This window comes from Cavia porcellus, unplaced genomic scaffold (assembly GCF_034190915.1).
Source record: "Cavia porcellus strain 051 isolate PalLab524CR breed Dunkin Hartley unplaced genomic scaffold, mCavPor4.1 scaffold_18, whole genome shotgun sequence".
Lineage (NCBI taxonomy): Eukaryota > Metazoa > Chordata > Mammalia > Rodentia > Caviidae > Cavia > Cavia porcellus.
In genome coordinates this window covers 16394378-16415652 of record NW_026947501.1, presented here as the reverse complement: position 1 = coordinate 16415652, position 21275 = coordinate 16394378, and the positions used below count along the sequence as shown (strand labels likewise).

General features: G+C 34.9%; 1 protein-coding gene across 8 annotated transcripts in view; it reads left to right on the top strand.

Moving 5' to 3' along the window:
* Usp34 (ubiquitin specific peptidase 34) overlaps positions 1–21275 on the top strand; it is a 246358-nt gene that overhangs the window by 47701 nt on the left and 177382 nt on the right. For all 8 annotated transcript variants that reach the window (XM_063229478.1, XM_063229475.1, XM_063229480.1 and 5 more), the window contains 7 exons: positions 2019–2069; positions 2235–2384; positions 5240–5307; positions 8440–8632; positions 10705–10766; positions 15865–15946; positions 16032–16124. In XM_063229478.1, coding sequence (XP_063085548.1) covers positions 2019–2069; positions 2235–2384; positions 5240–5307; positions 8440–8632; positions 10705–10766; positions 15865–15946; positions 16032–16124 — 699 coding nt within the window. The remainder of the gene's footprint in view (positions 1–2018; positions 2070–2234; positions 2385–5239; positions 5308–8439; positions 8633–10704; positions 10767–15864; positions 15947–16031; positions 16125–21275) is intronic.

The following is a 21275-nucleotide window of genomic DNA, read 5'->3' as shown; positions in this document are numbered from 1 at the left end:
AGTATGTTCATTGGTGATTTTTTTATTTTCAAAAATTACACTCTGCCCTATTTGTACTTTTTGTAGTAAAGTGCCTCAGTCTTATTAAATAACTCTTGAAATCATTTCGTGTGACTTCTTTGTTGAAAGCAGTTGTTTCATGTGGTCTTTGAGGTAAAATTCTAATTGAGAACCATGAATGTATAAGGGAGGATTTTGTGTAGTTGCTTTATTAGATATAAACTTATATTACTAGAAGTTGAACCTAGGGTTTTTAACACTGAGTTATGTCTGTTTTGCTTTTTATTTGAGACAGAGTTTTGCCCTGGCTGGGCTTGAATTTACTCTCAGCCTCCCAGAGTGCTGGGATTACAGATGTACACTACTGTAAAATAGATAAGGGCAATCAATGAATAGAGTCCTTCAGTGACTGGTTTTCAGAAGAATATATTGGCTTTCTGATTATAAAATCCACATTTCCAATGTAATAGTTTTGTGTTTTTTTTTTTTGAGTCTGAGTCTCACTGTGTAGTTCAGGCAGGGCTTATGTTCAGTGTGTAGTCCAGGCTGGTCTTGAACTTGGGGTGTTGTCTCCTGCCTCAGCCTCTTGTGTGCTGGAATTACAGGGGTATGCCACCACTCCTGGCTAACAACTTAAAAAATACTGAATCTACAAAACACAGACTTTAAAAGCCTTGACCCTCTTCTTCATCTTTTCAGAAATTCTATTTTTACCTGATTAGCTCAAGTCTTTCCAGACATTTAAAAATTTATCAGATCCTGATCATAAATCCATTCTTACATGTAATACAAGATCATCATCTTTCTCTACTTGTATATATGTAACCACCTTATTTTTTCACAGCTTTTTGAAGATATAACCTATATACCATAAAAATCATTTGCTTAAACTGTACAGATTATTTTATAGAGATATAGATTTATAGAGTTGTGCAACCATCTACTGATCTGGTTGATGGATATCAGGTGTTTCTGTTTTTTTTTTTTAATTGGTATCAGGGATCGAACTCAGGACTGCCTGCTTGCAAGGCAGGTGCTTATGCCTCTGAGCTAAATCCCCAGCCCCTATTTCAGATGTTTCTAAATTTGCGGTCTTTTAAACCATTTTGAGTGAGCATCATTATTACATATATATTCCAATACTTCTCTAATTAGTTCCTCAGGATGGGCATCCAAAAAATGAATTGCTGGTTCAGAGACAGGGTACATTTTTATTGTTATTTATTTATTTATTTGGTCTTTTTGAGACAGAATCTCACTGTGTAGTTCAGACTGGACTTGAACTCAATTTGCAGCCCAGGGTTGTCTCGAACTCACAATGATCCTCCTGCCTCAGCCTCTCAAGTACTGGAATTCAGGCATGTGCCACTGTGCTTGTCTATGCATTTTGAATTTTGATAAATACTACCAAATTGCCTTTTCAGAAAGATCATAACTGGTTTTATTCTCATCAACTATTGGATAACTGTGCTTGTGCTTTCAGGTAATTTAAATCTTTTGTATGGAAAGTACATTGTGGAAAGTCTTTATTTTTTATTTTTTTGAGGCCAAATCAAATTAGATTTTTTATAGGAATCATCCTGATTTTTTTTTTTTTTTTTTGGTCTGGCGTGGTGGTACTGCAGGCCTGCAAATCCAGCACTTCAGTGAGTAAGTCTGAAGGATAGCAGGAAATTCAAGCCCAGCCTGAACTATACAGTGTGTTCAAGGCTAGGGTAAACTATGGTATCAAGGCCCTGTCTCAAAACAAACAAACGAAAGACTCTTGATTTTTAATGAAAGGTTAAATCGTTTTTAAGAAGGAAATTACTACGTAATACATACTTTAGAAATGTTTCTTTAAGAAGGGTCTTATCTTAGAGTTAAATATATTAGCTTCAATTAGAAATATATCTGTGATAAACAATTGCAGAATAATCTGTTCATTGAATTTTGATAGGAATTAGTCTTATAGAAGATTGTATGTTTTTTAAAATTATTAATTATGTTCTAATTTTATTTACTTTTTTTTAAATTAGGATATATCAACTCAAGAAAGTAACATATTAGGGGCATTCTGTGATATGAATGTAAGTGTTCATCTCTTTTCATTCTAAGGTTTATAGAAAATTGATGATTGGCTTTTTTCTTCATATGTTGAATTTATTTTTATGTCTCATTAGTATCTTTGCAGTGTTACTAATAAAAAGACAGTTGTTTTTGATGAGTTTTAAAATAAAGTTTTTCCCCCACAGGATGTAGAAGTTCCATTGCATTTGCTTCGTTACGTGTGTTTGTTTTGTGGGAAAAATGGTCTTTCCCTCATGAAGGATTGCTTCGAGTATGGGACTCCTGAAACTTTGCCATTTCTTATAGCTCACGCATTTATTACAGTTGTGTCTAATGTAAGTATTGTTTGGAATTGATCTTGAGACTCATGTCTAGCATTTCAGTAACATGAATTTTGTGTGTGGAAAAGGCAGGTTTTCAATAATTTACCTGTGCATTAACACTTTTTCTGTGGATGTTTGAAAAACTTGAAAGCAGAAACCCCTTCCTTCCTTCTTTCCTTCTTGTCTGTCTGTCTGTCTGTCTTTTTGAGACAGGGTCTTACTATGCAGTTCAGGCTGGCCTTGGGCTCACTTTGTAGTCCAGGCTGGGCTCAAACTTGGAAATGATTCTCCTGCCTCAGCCTCCCAAGTACTAGGATTACAGGAGTATAAACCACTTTTAGAAAAAATTTTATAGTACAATTAGAATTTGAATAACTGTTGAAATTAACTTTTTTTCATTGATCTCTATATTAAATACTGTGTAAAAAATAACCAAAGTTTTACTGCACTGTTTCCAATGGAACTCTTTTTGTACTGAAGTAGAACACTGAAAGAACCCTGAATGTAGTGGCATTATTGAAGTTTATTGAATATATTGACCCTTTCCTTCCCCTTCTGCTTTCTTTTCTTCTTCCCCTTGCTGTTTCCCCGTCTCCTCCTCCCTCTGTGTCTCTCCCCGCTTCCTCCTCTCCCACCTTTCTGCTGTCCCCCTCCCCTTTTCCCCTTGCCTCTCACCCTTTCCTCCCTCCCTCCTTCCTCTCTGTGTGTGTCTGTCTCTCTCTGTCTGTCTGTCTGTCTCTCTGACAGGGTCTCCCTTATGTAGTCCAGGCTCACCCTAAACTCACTGTAGCCCCGGCTGCACTGGAACTTGCAGTGAGCCTTCTGCTTCCCCTCCTGAGTGCTGGCTTGTAGGTGTGTGCCACCATACCCAGCTTTGCATGCTCTCATTTTTTTTGGTACTGGGGATCAAACTTACATTCTTGTGCTTGCCAGGCAGTCAATGTACCATTGAGCTATATATCCCTAGCCCCCAAAAGGTCTTTTTTTCTTCTTTTGGTAGCAGGGATTAAACTCATGACTTGCACTTACCTAGCAAGCATTTATGCCTCTGAGCTAAGTCTCCATCCCTGCATGTTTTCATATTTAAAATAAATATATCAAGATCATTTTTAGCTCCAGAATTCCATGTTTTGTTTTTCTTTTTTTTAACCCCCAGATTTTCTGATAGGTTGAAAATACTGTAGTATACATTGGAAGTGAAGGAAATAGATTTTGTATTTATAGTGGCATTTCAAACCCAAATTCAAGCCCTTTTTTCCCCTTTTTGGTTTTTTGAGACTGGGTTTTACTGTGTAGTTCAGACTGGCAGTGGTCCTCTTGGCTTAGCTAACTGTGTGCTAGGATTATGGGCATGCACCATCAAGTCCAACGCAAGCCCTATAATTTCATTCTGTAAAGTGAGAATGATGGTATCTATTTTAAAGGGTTGTTGTGAGATTTAAAATTACAATAAAAGCTAAATTTTAGGAGCCAAACTAAATCTCCTTTATATATATATAAGGTTTATTTATTTATTTATTTTTGGTTTCTTGAGATACGGTCTCACTATGTAATAGTTCAGGCTGGCCTTGAACTCACTTTGATCCTCCTGCCTCAGCCTCCCTAGTGCTGAAATTACAATGTGTGTCACCATGCCCAACTAAGTTTGTATTTTAATACTTTATATATCGTAAGTACTTAATGACTGATACATTTTACTCATTTTAGTTTTTATTGAGTACTTTTTATTCTGCTTTAATTTACTTGATAGAAATTTTTATTAACTTTGGCTTCCTCTGAGAGAAAAAAAACTGAAATCTGAGTAATTGTGTTGACATTGTAATTATACTGTAGTAATTGTAGAGAAGGCATAAAATTGAACTCTAAAATTCACAAAATAGCCATTACTCTGTGTATGTGTTTTACCTGAGATTGTACTTAGACACTGAGCTACATTCCCGACTAACTTTAAGACATGTTCTCTGTTCCCAAGTTTGTTTTTGATTTGAATATTTATGACATATAGGCCATTATTTATTAAAATAGTATAATGTAAACACATTGGATTTAGAAATATATTAGAATAGCACATGGTAAAATGTAAGGAAATCAATTTATTATAACTTTTGTTGTAATTCAGTTGAGGGTACTTTCAGTAAGAGCTTATTTCATTAAATAGCTGCTGATACTATAATCAGTATATGATTATAAGATATATTTTCCCTACATGGTGTAATTGATATTCTTTGGGAAGAAGGGTGAAGTAGTAAAACCAAAGAACTTAGTGTTGGGCTGGGGATTTAGCTCAGCGGCATAAGCGCCTGCCTTGTAAGCAAGCAGTCGTGAGTTTGATCCCTGCTATCAATAAAAAGGAAAAAGACCAAAAAAAAAAAAAAAAAACCAAAAAAAAACTAAGAGAACTTAGTGTTTTGTATGATAGTTCCCATGTGAACGGGTGTAGAGACTGGCTGTGGTGGTAGAAGCCTATGATGTCAACTCTTAGGAGGCTAAAACAGGAGGATTGCCATAAATTTGAGGCCAGCTTGAACTACAAAGTGAAACTATGTCTCAGAAAAAATAATAAAAGAAATGTAGAGTATATATTCTTCAAAAAGTATGTATAGGGAAGCATATAATTAAAAGATAAATTTAAGTAGATGGGTTTCCTTTTCAGTGAGATCTAATACTAATTTTACAGCTTATTATTTATATGTCTATAATATATTACTTACCTGATACACGTGTGATCTTATTTTGTAGCTTATTCTCAAAATTGATTTAACAGTGTAGTTTTTAGAGGTAGCAAAATAGTAAATGCTCATTTTTGTTACAGTCAAAGACATACTTCACATATTATATATTAATATTGTTCTTATGTTTCTTTATAGATTAGAATATGGCTACATATCCCTGCTGTCATGCAGCATATTATACCTTTTAGGACCTATGTTATCAGGTGAGTTCATAAAATTTCCCCTATTATTTTAATCTGTTTTAATAATTTATAGAGTATTTGAGCATCTCTTGTACTCACATCCTCTAGAACAATTTTCATAGTTTGATGTTTAGTATTTCTTATGGATGTATATGATTTTATGTTTGTTAACTTTGTTTTCTTGACTTTTTGAGACAGGGTCTCACTATATAGTGCAGGCTGGCCTTGAACTGTATAGTCCAGGCTGGCCTCAAATTCTCAGTGATCTAGCTACCTCAGCTTCCCAAATGCTGGGATTACAGGCATGCGCCAGCACACACAATTTAATGTTAACTTTTTAGTGATTTAGGTTGGACTTGTGTTTTACATACTATATAAAAATGAAAGAGATTAATAATGGTTATTCTGTATTCAGTCACCAAAACATGCTAAGTACTATGTTGTAGGTGGATATGGTAGAGAAAAAATAATTTTAAACAATTATATAGAAAATACAGCACATCAGACAGTGCTAAGTACTACAGGATAAATAGCAAAAGTTGAGTAAGAGTTACTAGAGTATAAGTTACAATGGTGGTGGGATTTGAGACAGGATCTCTGCAGGATAAATAGCAAAAATTGAGTAAGAGTTCTAGAGTATGAATTACAATGGGGGGGGCAACATTTGAGGCAGGGTCTTTGGCTGCATATTTCAGGCTGACCTTGAACTCACTGTTGCCCAGGCTGTATCAGCCTCCCAAGTGCAAGGATTATAGGCATGTACACATCTAGCTGTGATAGTACAGTTTTAAATGTGGGGATGGAGAAGATCTCATTAAGGAAAAAATGACACTTGAATTTTGTTTAGGTCTCAATCTAAGAAGGAAGTAGAGCAGGATTTGTTTGAGTAGATTTAGAGTATGAATTGTCAGTTCTAAGGATTAAGTTTCTTGATTAAAAAAAATCAGGAGTTTTTTTATACCTTTTTTTTTCCACGCAGACATTTGTGTGCCTGTTATTTTCCTGGTACTACTTGAGTTGCTGGAGAAAGATCAGAATAGCAAAGAGTGATAATATCATAGAGAATTTAAGGGTTTTCTGAAAGGTGACATCTGAACCAGCTAATTAGGTGATACTCAGAGGATGCACATTAGCATAGCCATATAAAAAGTGCTTATGGATTTGAAGGGTAGAACATGTGAAAATATAGAATAGACTAATGTGGAGCCTAATATGCAAGGGAATATAAATATGATACAAGGTTGAAGTGATTAAACAAGGCCAGATTATTCAAGATCTTGTACCACTGTGAGGTTTGTATTTAATATTAACAGTGGGAATCTAAGACCAGGGATTTAGAGCAGTGGCACAGGTGCCTGCCTGGCAAGCACAGGGTCGTGAATTTGATCTCTGTTACAAAAAAACCCCCAAAAAACAAAGCCAATGAGAATCTGTTTTTCAATATGAGTCATGATATTTTTAAAAAGATCACTCTTAGTCTTTAAGTTTACTATAAATTGCAGTTGGCCTGGAAAAGAGACTTGTAGGCTAATTAAAATGTTGGTGCCATGGTCCTAGAAAGAAATTGTTCCTTATGGTAGCGTTGGTAATTATGGTATATAAAAGGAAAGACAGCCTTGTGGATGACACTAAAAATCACCCTTTTACTATATATCTCTGTTGTACTATGTATGTCATTCACAGATTTGAAAGACTAGGAGAATTTAAAGACAAAACTTCAAGGGGTCAGTAGAAGATTTAAGTGATGCTAGCAAATAAAGAATACAGGTTCAGAACAGAATAATAAGAGTTGTTAGCAGAAACAAGTATTTAGAAACCAGTGGAGAGAGAATGTGGAAATAGATTATGGATAAGTCTAGAGCAGAGACCCGTACCAGTTGATTTTGCTGTTAAGAAAACAATCCCTGATTTAGAGTCTTGAAAAATAGCTATTTATAATTTCTCTGGTTGTTTGCTTAGATGGTTCTGTTGAGCTAGGCTGACTTTAGTAAAATTTGGTGGTCTAGTATAACCTCATGTACCCGTTCGATGATTACTAGGCTGGTAGTGGGCATTTTATTCATATACATGCTACAGTTGGTTGCTGTCAATTGAGGGATCAAACTTCTCTTGCATGTAGTAGGTTAACTTCTCTAGCTGGTAAAAGGGCTTCTAATAATGGAGGACAAGCTCAAAGGCTTTTCAGTTTCTGCAATATGGCTGTTACCACTCTGTTGACCAAAACAAGTTACATGACAAAGCTCAAATTCAAAAGACTAATGAAATAGATGAAATATGTTTTTTCTTTTTCTTTTCCCCATTCTCACCCCCACTCCCACTGGTGATACAACTCAGGCCCTTGTGCATTCTAGGCAGGTGCTCTATCACTGAGCTACATCCCCATCCATAGGTAGTTTTTAATAAGAAGAGAATTGAAGTCACATTGCAGAGACTTCGATGTATAATAATGGGAAGAATTTGTGGTCATTTTTGCAGTCTACTATTTGCCCTAAGAAGCACTAATGTTAAAAAGATTCAGAGAAGAGACAGCCAAAAAGATTAATCTGGGCATGGTGGGAAACATAGATGTTTGTGGATTTTAGGAGCAGAGAGAATAATGTTTAATGTACATATGTTAACGATTTTGGCTTTTAGAGGAAGAAATGTACTGTGTCTAGGAAGTCCACTAAAATTTACCAGGTCTAAAAGAATAATAAATCTTTATGTGAGGTATAAAACCCTATGTTAACTCATGGCAGAGCCATAATTCACATGTTTTGCTGCTGAGTGATGAATCACTAGTGGTACCTGCATGACTGTGCTATGCATGCTTATACCACTTCCATCACCAGTGGTATAAGCTACCAGTGGGACAGTTTGCACGTACCATCAATAGCTGAAGTTGCAGGAACATGTTAAATGACTTGGCTTTTGGTAGTTGATGATTCAGGTTGAACTTGCTGCCAAAAAGACACACTGCCACAGGTCAAGAGTCCTTTAAAAATTAATAGAAGTACCCTAAGTTGAGAATAAATCTAAGGATGCCAGGTTTTACTGTACTAAATATTATGGCGGTATGGAGAAAAGGAGTATTGAACTTGGGGGTGTTCTTCAGTAGTGTTTTGTGAAAAATGTATTTTTTAAGGTTTTGTGTATTTTCTGTTTTTGAATCAGGTACTTATGCAAGCTGTCTGATCAGGAGTTACGACAGAGTGCCGCTCGTAATATGGCTGACTTAATGTGGAGCACAGTGAAAGAACCATTGGATACAACATTATGCTTTGATAAAGAAAGCCTAGATCTTGCATTTAAGTACTTTATGTCACCTACATTGACTATGAGGTTGGCTGGATTGAGTCAGATAACAGTAAGCTATATTTGCTTTATCTTTTACCATTTTTGTTTGCTTGTCAGACTATTAGAATAATGATACCCACTGTTTGTGAAGTTCTTTATGCCAGGCATTATGCTTTGTGTTTTACACCGATTACTTTGTATTGTCTTCACAAATGATTTTTTAATTTTCCGTAGTCTAAGGATGAGGAGGCTGAAGTATGTATAGACATACAAGGATGTATACCTTCGGTCTCTTGGATTTTAGGGTCCAACTTTTTTTTTTTTTTTTTTTGTGGTACTGGGGGTTGAACTCATGACCTCATGCTTGCCAGGCAGGCGCTTGTGCCACTGAGCTGTTTCCCTGGGCCCTCTTTCATCAGTTTTTAAATTTTACTTTTTGAAGCTAAGTATGAGTGTTTGTAATTCCAGCACTTGGGAGGCTAAGGTAGGAGGATCAGTGTGAATTTGAGGTCAACCTGGACCACATACTGATACCCTGTCTCTGCCCCTACAAAAATTTTTTTGAGTTAGTGATTCATAATGTTGCCCAGGCTGATCTTGGATTCCTGAACTCATCCAGTGGTCCTAAACTTCTCAAGTAGCTGGGACTATAGCATATGGTCACCATTTGAAAACAAAAATAAAAACTTCTTATTTTTTATAGTGAAAAAAAATTTTGAAAGGAAAAAGAACTGTACATGATAATACTCAGTTTGTCAGGTAGAAGACAGATTATTAGGCTATAGGTGAAATTTCACCAGTAAGAATGTATTGTTTTATAGAGTATTAAATACTGTTTACATGAGAAGTCACCTCTTTTCTTGGAGAAGGGAGAATAGAAGGAAGATCTGATATCCTTGGATCTTTTTTCTTTTTTTTAGCAATAGTTTGCTAAAAAATAAGCATACTTTTTCTGGTTTGTGTCTGAAGTCCCCATTAACTTTACTCCTTTACATTTCCTTTTATTGTAGTTGTGTTGCAAATTTTAAGTAAGTAAATTTTATCCATGTATTAGGCTTCATAAATGCAGAAGGGACTTCTTGAAATTTTCCCCTATAAATTTTAAATGGGAGCCTTTCCTGAAACTTTGTATCTATAATGACATTACTTGTCCCCTTGCAATGACTATAGTTTTCTCTTCATTCAACTTTATTTTTCTCAATTGTGCCTTGGTATAGTAAAGGGGAAGGTATTACTTTGGAATAAATTTTAGTATTTTTATACTAAAGGAAAGTATTTTAATATTAAAGGAAATAACCATACTAATTGACAAATATGTGTGTCTGATTATCTGTTGTTGGAGACCACTACAAAGCAGCTCTGAAATTGGCTTTGTATGTTTATCTGTGAGTCTGTCCTAGGCCTCGGCCCCTTGCCTGGCATCAGGAGCTGATTTATAATAAGGGAACCTCTGGCCCTGGCTGAGGACTGTAGTGGTCTGTGAGGCCAGAGATACCTCAAAGGGCATGATAAGACTACAGCTGCAGACACTTGGCTCCAACCCCAATTAACAAGATAGAGACTGCAGCTGCAGAAATTACTTCTACAGTCTCACTTCTACCATGTCTTCATGATAAGACTGTGCTATTGAATTGACTTAATTCATTACTTGGAGATGTCTTTGAAGTGACTCCCAAGGGTCCTACTCATTGCCTTCACTTTCCTCAGTTTCCCCGCCCCTTGTTACTGGACCTCATATATAAAGTAGGTGGTCCAAAGAAGTCTTTGTCTTAGCCCTGGGAGTTGTGAGCTTAATTGAAGGGTTTTGACCCTCCTGGAGCCCTAAAAAAATCATACACTTTGTCTCTTTTTATTTAACCTCTGCTTGTATGTTTGTTTGGGAGATTGGGTATTTAGGTCAGGACCTGATAATCTGTCTTACTTTTTTTGTTTTTGTTTTTGTTTTTTTGTTGCTGGAATTTGAACTTAGGACCTTACACTTGTCAGGCAGGTGCTGTACCACTGACCCATATCCCTAGCCCCTATCTATCTTACATTTTACAGCTTTAATCTAGTTCTGATTAACATTGTTAAAACAACTGGTTTAGTATGTTTCTTGCCACATTTTGGAGAAAACTTTTAATTTTTTTTCTCTAATTACAGAATCAACTTCATACCTTCAATGATGTATGCAATAATGAATCACTGGTGTCAGATACAGAAACGTAAGTAGCATTAATTTGTAAGTATACCATTTTTAATGTGTACCTGTTTGTATGGTAAATGTAATTGTGACTTTATTAGAGTTCAAGTATTTACTTGAAATTCTTTGCCTTATTTAATTTGTTCAATTTTTATAAGTTTTTAGAACTATTTTTTTAAAATATACAGTAACATATAATATTTGTTGCAAAATGCTGAAAGATGCTGCCTATGCAAGGGATCAGAGTAAAGATGATACAGATCATTTTCAGAAAGCATACTGTCTTATTTCAGGCTTTTACAACCAAGTACCATAGATTATTTGGCTTATAAACTAGATTATTTGGCTTGTAGACAACATACTTATTTTATATTTGGGTGCTTCTGCCTGAGATTAGGGTGCCAGTATGATTGAGTTCTGGTGAAGGCCTTGGGGTTGCAGACTGCTGTTTTCTTTTTTTGTCTTCACATGTCTAAAAGTGAATGTGAGAAAATTTTAAAAATATTATTTTTAATGTGAGCTCCTCTTGGTCGTTTTTATAAGGGCACTGATACCACTCATGAAGGCTCTACTCTTATGGCTTAATTTATTTTTCATTGCTGTTACCCCCCTCCCTGGCAAGTGTTGGAATTTTAACTTAGTAGTACTGTACAGATTAGGTCTTTATAGTGGATGAGGAATAAGAAGAAGTTCTGTTTTTTAAAATAAGGAATATACATCCTAAAGATAGGGCTAAGATTGATGTGATGGTGCATGCTTTTAATTCTAGAACTGTGGACGACTTGACCTTGTCTCAAAATTAAAAAAGAAAAAGGCCTGGGATATAGATCAGTGTGGCAGCAAAGAAACAAAAGGACTACAAAACCCACATTAACCAACTCACTAAAGAAGGACGTGGCTAAGAGAATAGAGAGGAGAGTAAAAGTTTTGAGGATAGTTTATGTAGGGAAGAGAGAATACATACAGTATGAGAAAATTGGAGCAAAATGTTATATATAAGTATTGTTGGGGACTTAAATTGGATGTTTTAAGCAGGTTTATTAAGGCATACATGCACATATGAAAATTCACTTAGGTGTATAATTTTGTGGATCTTAGTAAATATTTTCATCATTTCCCATTTGTGGTTCTTATTCTCATTCCTAGCATCACTGATCTATTTTCTGTCTGTATAGATTTGTTTACTTTGGACTTTGGGGTATTTCATATGGAATCATGTGAATAGTAGTCTTTTTTTAACCTGGCGGTTAAGTGCCCCGGCCCTTGTGTGTATTAAGTGGGTGCTCTACCACAGAGCTATATCCTCATTTCCAATCATCTGTTTATGTATATGCCATTCTGTTGTTTTTTCAATAAATTTTTTGTTCAGAACTTTGCCCCCCTTTATTTTTACTTTCTAAAATATTTTTTGAGATAAGGAGTCTTGCTAAATTGCCCAGGTTTCCCTTGAACTCAAAATCATCCTGCCCCAGCTGGATGTGTTACATAACTGTAATCCCAGTATTTGGAATAATGAGGCAGGTGAATTGCCATGAGTTTGAGGCCACCCTGGGTTACCTACTGAGTTCAAGGCCAGCTTGAACCACATAATGACACTCTCTCTCAAAAAAAAAAGAACAACAAAAAATTTTGTCCTACCTCACCATTTCTAGTAGTTGGGATTATAAGCATATGCTAGTTTATGTGGCTGCTCTGTTTCTAATTGTGTTGTTACAGTTTTACGGTGTTGCATGTGGGCTGTCATGCAGAATGTTCTATTCGGTTGTATGGAATGTTCTACAGATATTTGTTAAGTCTAATTGTGTGTGTCTGTTTCTTTTATCAAAAGTAGGATACTGAAATACCCAACTACAGTTGCTCATAACTCTTGGTTCTATATCTGTGAGTGCATCTGTTGTAGTTTTTCTGTAACGACAAAAATCAGTATTTGTAGCATGGTCACAGTTATCCTTGCTCATGTGCAGTGCAGTGAAAAATCTGAATGTCCCAGTGTTCACATTCCAAAATGAAACTGAACGAAGTCATACTTTGCTGTCTTGTTTTAGAGCTCCCATAGAGAGACAGTCCGAGGATGGAGCCTGGAGGTTGGTAGGCAGTACATTGTAGTACAAGAAGCTTGGATTCTGAAGCCACATTGATTGGGCTCAAATCTCAACTCTACTAGATGCAGCATCCTAAATCCTTTTGGTCTTTATTTTCTCTTTTGTAAAATAGAGATACAATGTACTTATATGAGTTGTTATTGGGATCAAGATTATAATCTCTGAATCAAATATATAAACTATATTAGTATTTTCTCTAGAACTACGGTGCAGTGTTAGCTAATTCTGTGTTTGCAGTGACTCAGAACTAACTGCTGTGAATAACAAGAATTGACTATAGTATTGAACTACTTTAATCTCTTTGATTCAGTTTTTGCTTTATATAGTTTGTGGCTCCTTTATTAGGTACATAATTGCTACAGCTATATTAAATTGATAAATGGATCCTTTTATCATTGTAAGTTGTCCCTCTTTGTCTTTTTAAGACTTCCTTTTGGGACTGAGGATTTACCTCAGTGGCATAAGCACCTGTGAGAGGTTATGAGTTTGATCCCTGGTACCAAAAAAAAAAAAAAAAGACTTCCTTTGGCTTAAAATAAATTTTATTTAATCCTAGTATAGCTACTGCAACTTTCTTACACTTGCTGTTTGCATGATAAATATTTTTTCATCTATTTTCAGTTTGTTTGGTTTTGTTTCTAAAGTGTATCTTTTTGGAGGCAATATTAAACCTTGAAAAGGAAAAAAGGTTGGGAGAGTGTTATAAATTTCAGCCACTAGGGTGCTGATCATGAGTGTTAGTCTTTTGTGGGGGGTGGGGAATACTGGGGATCGAACTCATGACCTCATGCTTGCCAGGCAGGTGCTTGTGCCACTGAGCTAAACCCCTAGCCCTGATAATGAGTTTAGAAAAGCCCGAGTAACTTAGTAATACTCTTATCAAAATTAAGTGGAAAAGGCCTGGGGTGTAGTCCAGTGGTACAGCATCCTTTGTGGTTTGTTTGTTTTTAAATCCATCTCAAATGATTTTTTTTTTGTACCGGGGATCGAACTCATGACCTCGCACTTGCAGGCAGGCACTTATACCACCAAGCGAAATCCCTAGTGGGGCCGCCCCCCCTTCCTTGTCAAGTACTTTAAAAAAAAAAACCTTGTTGGGCCAGGGATTTAGCTTAGTGGTATAAGCGCTTGCCTGGAAAGTGCAAGGTTGTGAGTTCAATACCTGGTAACTGCCCCCCCTCCCCCCGCCCCAGTCTTGTCCAACAGTATCTTCTTAGAGTGTTTAATCCATTCACTGTTTTGTTACTTATCCTTAAGTGTTGCCTGTGCTTTTTTTTTTTTTTTTTGCCATTTACAGTATTTTTCTGGTGTCTTAAACCTTTTTATTCTTCCTTTGCTGCTTTACTTTATAGTATATGAATATATTTTAGTATGCTACTTAGATTCCATTATTTATAACTAAAAATTATTTTCCTGGTTTCTTTTTTTGTGCTGGGAATCAACTTCCCTGGCCCCTTCCTGGGCTTTTAAAAAATAGGTTATAGTATGTATTTAACTTCCTTGATTGATAATAATTTAGCTATGATAAAATACAAAAATTTTGTTTCCACTGTTGCACTATTACTCTCTTCCTAATAAGAAGCCAGATGTTGATTGTATTGTTATTTGGTAGTTGATTTTACTTCAGTACTTTCATGATTTTTCTCTTTAGCCGGGTGTGGTAGCACTTGTCTGTAATCCCAGCAGTTGGGAGGCTGAGGCAGGAAGATTGCTAAGTTTGAGGGCAGCCTAGGTATACATAGTGAGTTGAAGATCAGCCTGAATTATATGGCAAGACCCTGTTTAAAAAGTGTGTGTGTGTGTGTGTGTATATTTATATGTATGTATTTCATTTCACCTTTTAACCATTTGCCTATGATACATCTTCGTGATCTGTTGGGTTTTTTTTTTTTTTGAGGGGATTATCCTCCTCGGAATTTTGCACATATTTGGATATGTAGATGAATGTATTCAAGCAAATTTGGGAAGTTTCTTTAAATGTTTTTTTCTGGCGCGCTCTGTCCCTTTCTGGAATGCTACGTAACTACTGTATATGTGTTTCCAGAGCCCTCAATGATTATTGATAACATAATTTATTAAGTTCATTAAGCTCATAAGTCCCTCAGTCTCTTCAAGAATCTAGAGTTTATTTTTGACAAACTTACTTTATTAGATGAACTATCTTTCTATATTGTGTCAATAAGAGAGTTCAGTCATAGCTTCAGTAGGACTTTACCAAAATAGATAAAATGTATTACCTATTTAGTAGTAATATTTAAAAATTTTTTGTTTTAAAATTACATATTCTGTTTTCTAAAAGTTGTTTGTAATTCTTGAACAAACAAGTTATCCAATCTTTCTAGTTCTGCATATAATTAATATTGATGAAAGCAATTGAAGATCTTTTACTATGCTTCCTGTTTCTTTTGTTTTTTGGGTTTTTTTTTGTACCAGGGATCAAACTTAAGACTTTGTGCTCGACAGGCAGTCCCTTACGGCGCTGAGCTAAATCCTTGGCCTACTTCCTGTCTTTTAATCTGTTTTGACCACTCCCATAATATTTCTATCATTTCTCTTTTCATTCATTAGTAGAATTGTCATTAGTATTAGGCTAGGGCAGTTGCACTTTGACTTGGGATAATTGTTTCTTTGTCATTTTTTTGATTACTTTCTTTCCTGATGTTCTATCACTATAGAAAGCATACTGGATAACCTTTCCTGAATGCTGCAGTGTCGTCTATGGAAATTAAAAATGTGGGAAGGCTATATTTTTTAGTAGTACAACACATCATTAACTGGATATTCTACTTGGTGCCTTAGTTGTTGTTCTAACTTTGTTATTTTATAAATTCAGGGAATATTAGCATTTGTTACATTTCATTTTATTTATGCATTTTAGTACTTTGAACAGTGAGTTGTATATAGTTACTTCATAATTTCTGTGATAACAAATTTAGGTTTTCAACTGGTTCTGCTTTTGAGACATTGAAAAGGATGATAAAAACATTTTAATGTGCTATTTTTATTATTTGACTATAGGTCCATTGCAAAAGAACTTGCAGACTGGCTTATTAGCAACAATGTAGTGGAGCATATATTTGGACCAAATTTACATATTGAGGTTTGTGGATGATTATGTGGTCTGTGTATTCTATAGTGAGAAGAATATTTTTAAAAATTAACTACAGTGAGTTTTCCTTTTACAGATTATCAAACAATGTCAAGTGATTTTGAATTTTTTGGCAGCAGAAGGGCGACTGAGTACTCAGCATATTGACTGCATTTGGGCTGCAGCACAGGTAATACTAACAGTTTCTATTGAGTGCTTCCTCATTATATGTTCTAAGTTGTTTACTTTCTTTTAAGGTAAATTCTGTTACCATTCTGATTTTATAGCTTAGGGGAGTCCAAAATAGGGAAAAACTGGGAATGGAACTTCTGAGGTTTCAGAGTCCATATGTTACTGTGTTACTGGTAGACTTGAAGGCAATTGGTCAGTAAATTAGAACTTCATAAAACTGTCTTTGTTTAATAAGGAGACATTTCCCTGTTATTCTCATTTGTACAGTCAGCACTTTACATTTTGAATGCCATTTCTTTTCTATTTTTTTCTTTAATTTTTTGAATAGGCCTATATGCACAGGATTCAAGCCCAAATAATAAATGTTAACGTTTTCCTCTGGAACATGTTCTGATATATTGGGTAATACAGATTAGCAACTCAGGTTTTTCTAACTGATAAATGACTGACAAACATAGTTTTTCTTTATAGAATATTTCGCTTACATCCTGTTTTCATTTCCGTGTCTCACTCCTGCTACCCATCAGATCAGTTACTTTGAGCCCAGACTCTTTGAAAGTTGTATTTGATTGTCTGACATGTTTCCTTGGTAGCTCTCCGAGAGCTTATTAGTAAGGTACAGCTTTCTTTGTTAAATTTTAAAAAGGTATTCCATTCATTTCATTCTTTCAGAAGCACATCTGTTGGTGACTCTCATTTTCTTTTTAAGGCTTTTTTTAAAAAAAAGAATGGTAATGATTAATCTTAGTTTTCTGAAGGAAAGGAAATTCTCAACCTTTTTCTCCATTTCTCATTTTCTCTACCTCTTTATTTTAAAAAATTTTATTTACTTGTGCTTTATCAAATGTTACCACATTTAAAAATTCTATACTATAATCATAATTCCTACAACTTAGACCATTATCTAAGAATTTAACTCAACCACAGTTATTTTTCCTCATTCACTTTTTCTCATCCTGTTTTTTTTTCAGAGTTAATTTGTATTTATTTTTGTGAATTTCAACGTACAGCCTTTTCTTTTTCTTTTCTTTTCTTTTTTTTTTTTTTTTTTTTTTGCGGCTGCATTTTTACTTTGTCGTCCAGCCTTGCCTTGAACTCCTACAATCCTTTTGCCTCAGCCTCCCAAGTGCTGGAATTAAAGACTTGAGCCATCATGCCAGCTCTGGCCTTTTGTTTTCTAAAGAGAAATCTATGGATGCTATATTCTGATTTTCTGCATACTTATTTTTTCTTTATTGCTGAATAAAGAGCTTGACTGAATGTGAAATACTAAAGTCACTTTTGTCTTCTCATATATGATTAATATTTTATTATTTTTGAACAAGTAACTTTTTTTTGTAGTGCTGGAACCACAAAAACCCAGGGCTTTGTGCATGCTATATAAATGTTCTACTGCTGAGCTGTACTTTCAGCCTGTGTCTCTTTCCAACAAAAATAACATCATATCTTTTGAGTTTTTTTATTTTTATTTTTGAGATAGAGTCTCCCTATGTCGTTCAGACTGCTCTTGAACTCACTATGTAGCTCAGGCTGGCCTCAATCTGCAGCAATCCTCCTGTATCAGTTTCTTGAGTGCTGGGTTTACAGACACATGCCACATACCCGGCCCATCATGTATTTATGAAGAGTTTTCTTTCCTGTAGGTTTTTCTGGTGTTTTTAAAATTCCTTAAAGTTTTCTGTTTTATGCATTTTTGATAATGACTTGTAACATGTACTTATGTACTTATCTCTATTCATTATTTTACAGCATATCTTTTTTTTTTTTTTTTTTTAAATCGTACTGGGGATCGAACTCATGACTGCCTGCTTGCAAGGCAGGTGCTTATGTCGTTGAGCTAAATCCCCAGCCCCCTATTCATTATTTTAATGGAATATGAATAACACAAAACTTGCCATTGTAACTATATGTGAGTGTACAATTCAGTGACATTTAGTACATTATGTTAAGTAACCCCACCCTACTGAAAATGTTTTAATTGTCTCTACACATATAAAAAATAATTCCCAATTTTTCCCTCCTCTTGACTCTTAATTTCTTCTGTTTTATATTCTGTGTCTATGAATTTGCATTTAGCATGTACCTCACATAACTGGAATCATATACTTGTCATATACATGCTTATTTCACTAAACATGTTTTCAAGGTTCATATATCAAAATTTTCTTTCATTATCTGTATATACCATGGTTTGTTTTATCTTTTTATCTGTTTGGGGACATTTGGATTATTTTCCTTTTTGGTTGTATGAATGAGACTGCAGTGTACTGGTTATAAGTCCTTTCACTTCTTTTGTATATGTACATAAAAGTGAAATGTCTGGATCATGTGATAGTTCTGTGTTGAATCTTGAAAAACTGCCAAACTCTTCTACAGTAGTTCTTTCATTTTACATTCTTACCAATAGTGCAGGAGGGTTCCAATTTCTGTACTTTCTTGCTATTACTAGTTATTTGCTATTAAAAAAAATAAGTCAGCCATCCTAACAGGTATGAATTTGTATCTCATTGTGTTTTTAATTTTCATTTTTCTAATGACTTATTATACTAAGCAACTACCCTTTCATGTGCTTATTTCTTCTGTTCATATGTTTTCTCTGGAGAAATATCTGTTCAAGTGTTTCACTCACTTTTTAATTGGTTTGTTTGGTGTTTTGGTTGACTTTTAGGAATTCCTTATTCTGGATGTTAATCTTTTATCAGGTATTTAATTTGCATGAATCTCTTCCATAGTGTATGTAATCTTTTTTATTTTCTCTGTTGATATGTAGTAGACAAATAAAACTTGTGTGTATTTAGGTGTGCAATTTGATGCTTTAATATATATTGTGAAATAATAAACATAATCGAGCCAGTTGACATTCTTATCACCTTACAGTTACCATTTTCATTCTTCTTTTTTTTTTTTTCCTTTTGTTTTGTTAGAAGTTTAAGATTTATCTTCTTGGGAAATTTCTAAACAGATGATAAATGCTAGCAGTTGAATCCAGGGTCTCACATGTTCTTGGCAAGGGCCCTACCATTGAGCCACCTTCTCATCTCAATCTAGTATTGTTGTTGGATGTAGTGACTCATGCTTGTAAAACCAGTGTTTGGAGAGATAGGGCAGGAGGTCACCACAAGTTTGCCATTAGCCAAGTTTCATAGTGAGTTCAAGACCATACTCAACTACATAGTGAGACCGTCGCATGAATGAATGAATCAATACAGTATTGTTAACTCTAGTCAGTTGTTATATGTGAAATGTCTAGACTTTACTTATTTTGCATAATTGAAACTTTATGACATTTGACAGTTTTATATCATCTTCCCATATCCTGGTCCTTTCATTTCCTCCAAACCACATATCTCTGCTTCTAGGTGTTTTTTTTTTTTTTTTGTGGTGCTGGGGATCGAACTCAGGATCTTGCACTTGCCAGGCAGGTGCTTATGCCACTGAGCTAAATCCCTAGCCCAGCTTGTAGGTTTTTGATTACTTTTAACTCTGTATATAATTGAACTGAACTTATGAAGTATTTACCTTTCTTTTGAAAACGGTAGGCTTTTTTTTTTTTAAAACCTTTCCTTTTTTTCCTAACTCAGGGCTGCTTTACTATGTTTCTGTCCCTTTGTATTTTGAGATAGGGTCTCACTAAGTTGCCCAGGCTTGCCTCAAACTTGGGATTTCTGCCTAAGCCTCCAAGGTAGCTGGGATTTTAGGCATTGCAATCCTGTTAGCTAGGATTTTTTTCTTTCTTTTTTTTTTTTTTTTTTTTGGCCTTTTTATCGGTACCAGGGATCAAACTCACAACTGCCTGCTTGCAAGGCAGGCGCTTATGCTGCTGAGCTAAATCCCCAGCCCCAGGATTTCATTTTTTAAAATTTTTATTAGTACATGTTTACAGTATGTAGAAGGTTGCATTCTTCATGGCATTGCAGTTCCTTCATGCATGTAACACATGCTAATATTTTTTTTACCCTTCCCCAATCTATTGGTTGCTTTCCCTTTCTGAAAAGGTCTGTTTTTTTAATTATCTTTTATTTTGCTCTTTATATATGTTTTGGGTTTCTCATACAAGAGAAGGCATACTATATAAGCATGTCTGTCTGATTTATTTCACTTAACAGTATGAACTCAAGCAGTATGGAATTTTCTTCTTTATAAAATCATCATAATACCCTCCAGGTAGGGGTGTGTATGTGTGTATGCGTGCATGTGCACATTTTTTAATCAGTTCACCTGTAAAAGGTTTCTTAGATTGTTTTCATTGTAAAAAATGCTGTAATGAACATGACTATATCATTAGACATGATTGGTTTATTTATTTTAGATTAGCTCCAGAAATGGGGATGTTGGATCATATGAAAGTTCTATTTTAATTTTTTCAGTATCCATCAACTGTCTTTATGATATCTTTACCAGTTTACAGCCACCAACTGTACAGTGGAGGCCCTTAAATCCATGTACTAACCAGCTCTTGTTATCTTTTTTCTTTTTTTTTTTCTTTTAAATTTTTTTTTTTTTTTTTTAATTTTATTTAAGGAGAAAAGAAAAAAAGCAGAGAAAGGGTACAAGTTATACAGATTTGCAGAAAAAAAAATGAACAGTAGGAAATTACTAGTTAATGGATTACATATTGTCATCTTAGAAATAATTGTTCAAGTCACAGAATTAAAGCTTGTAAAGTGGACATTCCATCAATGATACTGCAAACAGTTCTGTTCAATGATCCAATAAAACTCTGTGATATCATTTTCTATCTTATACACTTAAATATACATGCAGTTATATAGTACAGAGCACTTTCTTTTCCTCTCTTTTGTACAATGACTATTACACATTTTGGGTTTCATTGCTCCCATGGTTCTTATTACTTTTTTGGAAGAGAGTAAAACCAAATGTGACATAACAGAACAGAATCGGTCAAGTCAAAAGGGTGGACATAATAGATAATGTGAAAACATAATACAAGGTGATCAACAATGGTTACCATAATGCCTCCCGCTATCTCTAATAGAATTGCCTATATTGTTAGTTACAATACAATTGAACAAAACTGTAAAGAATAAAACCGACAAAACCAAAACATTGGAGACATTGTAGGTCTTCAAAAATAGATAAAAGTCAATGAGAATGGGCGTCATAATGAATCTCATTATCTTCACAGCTG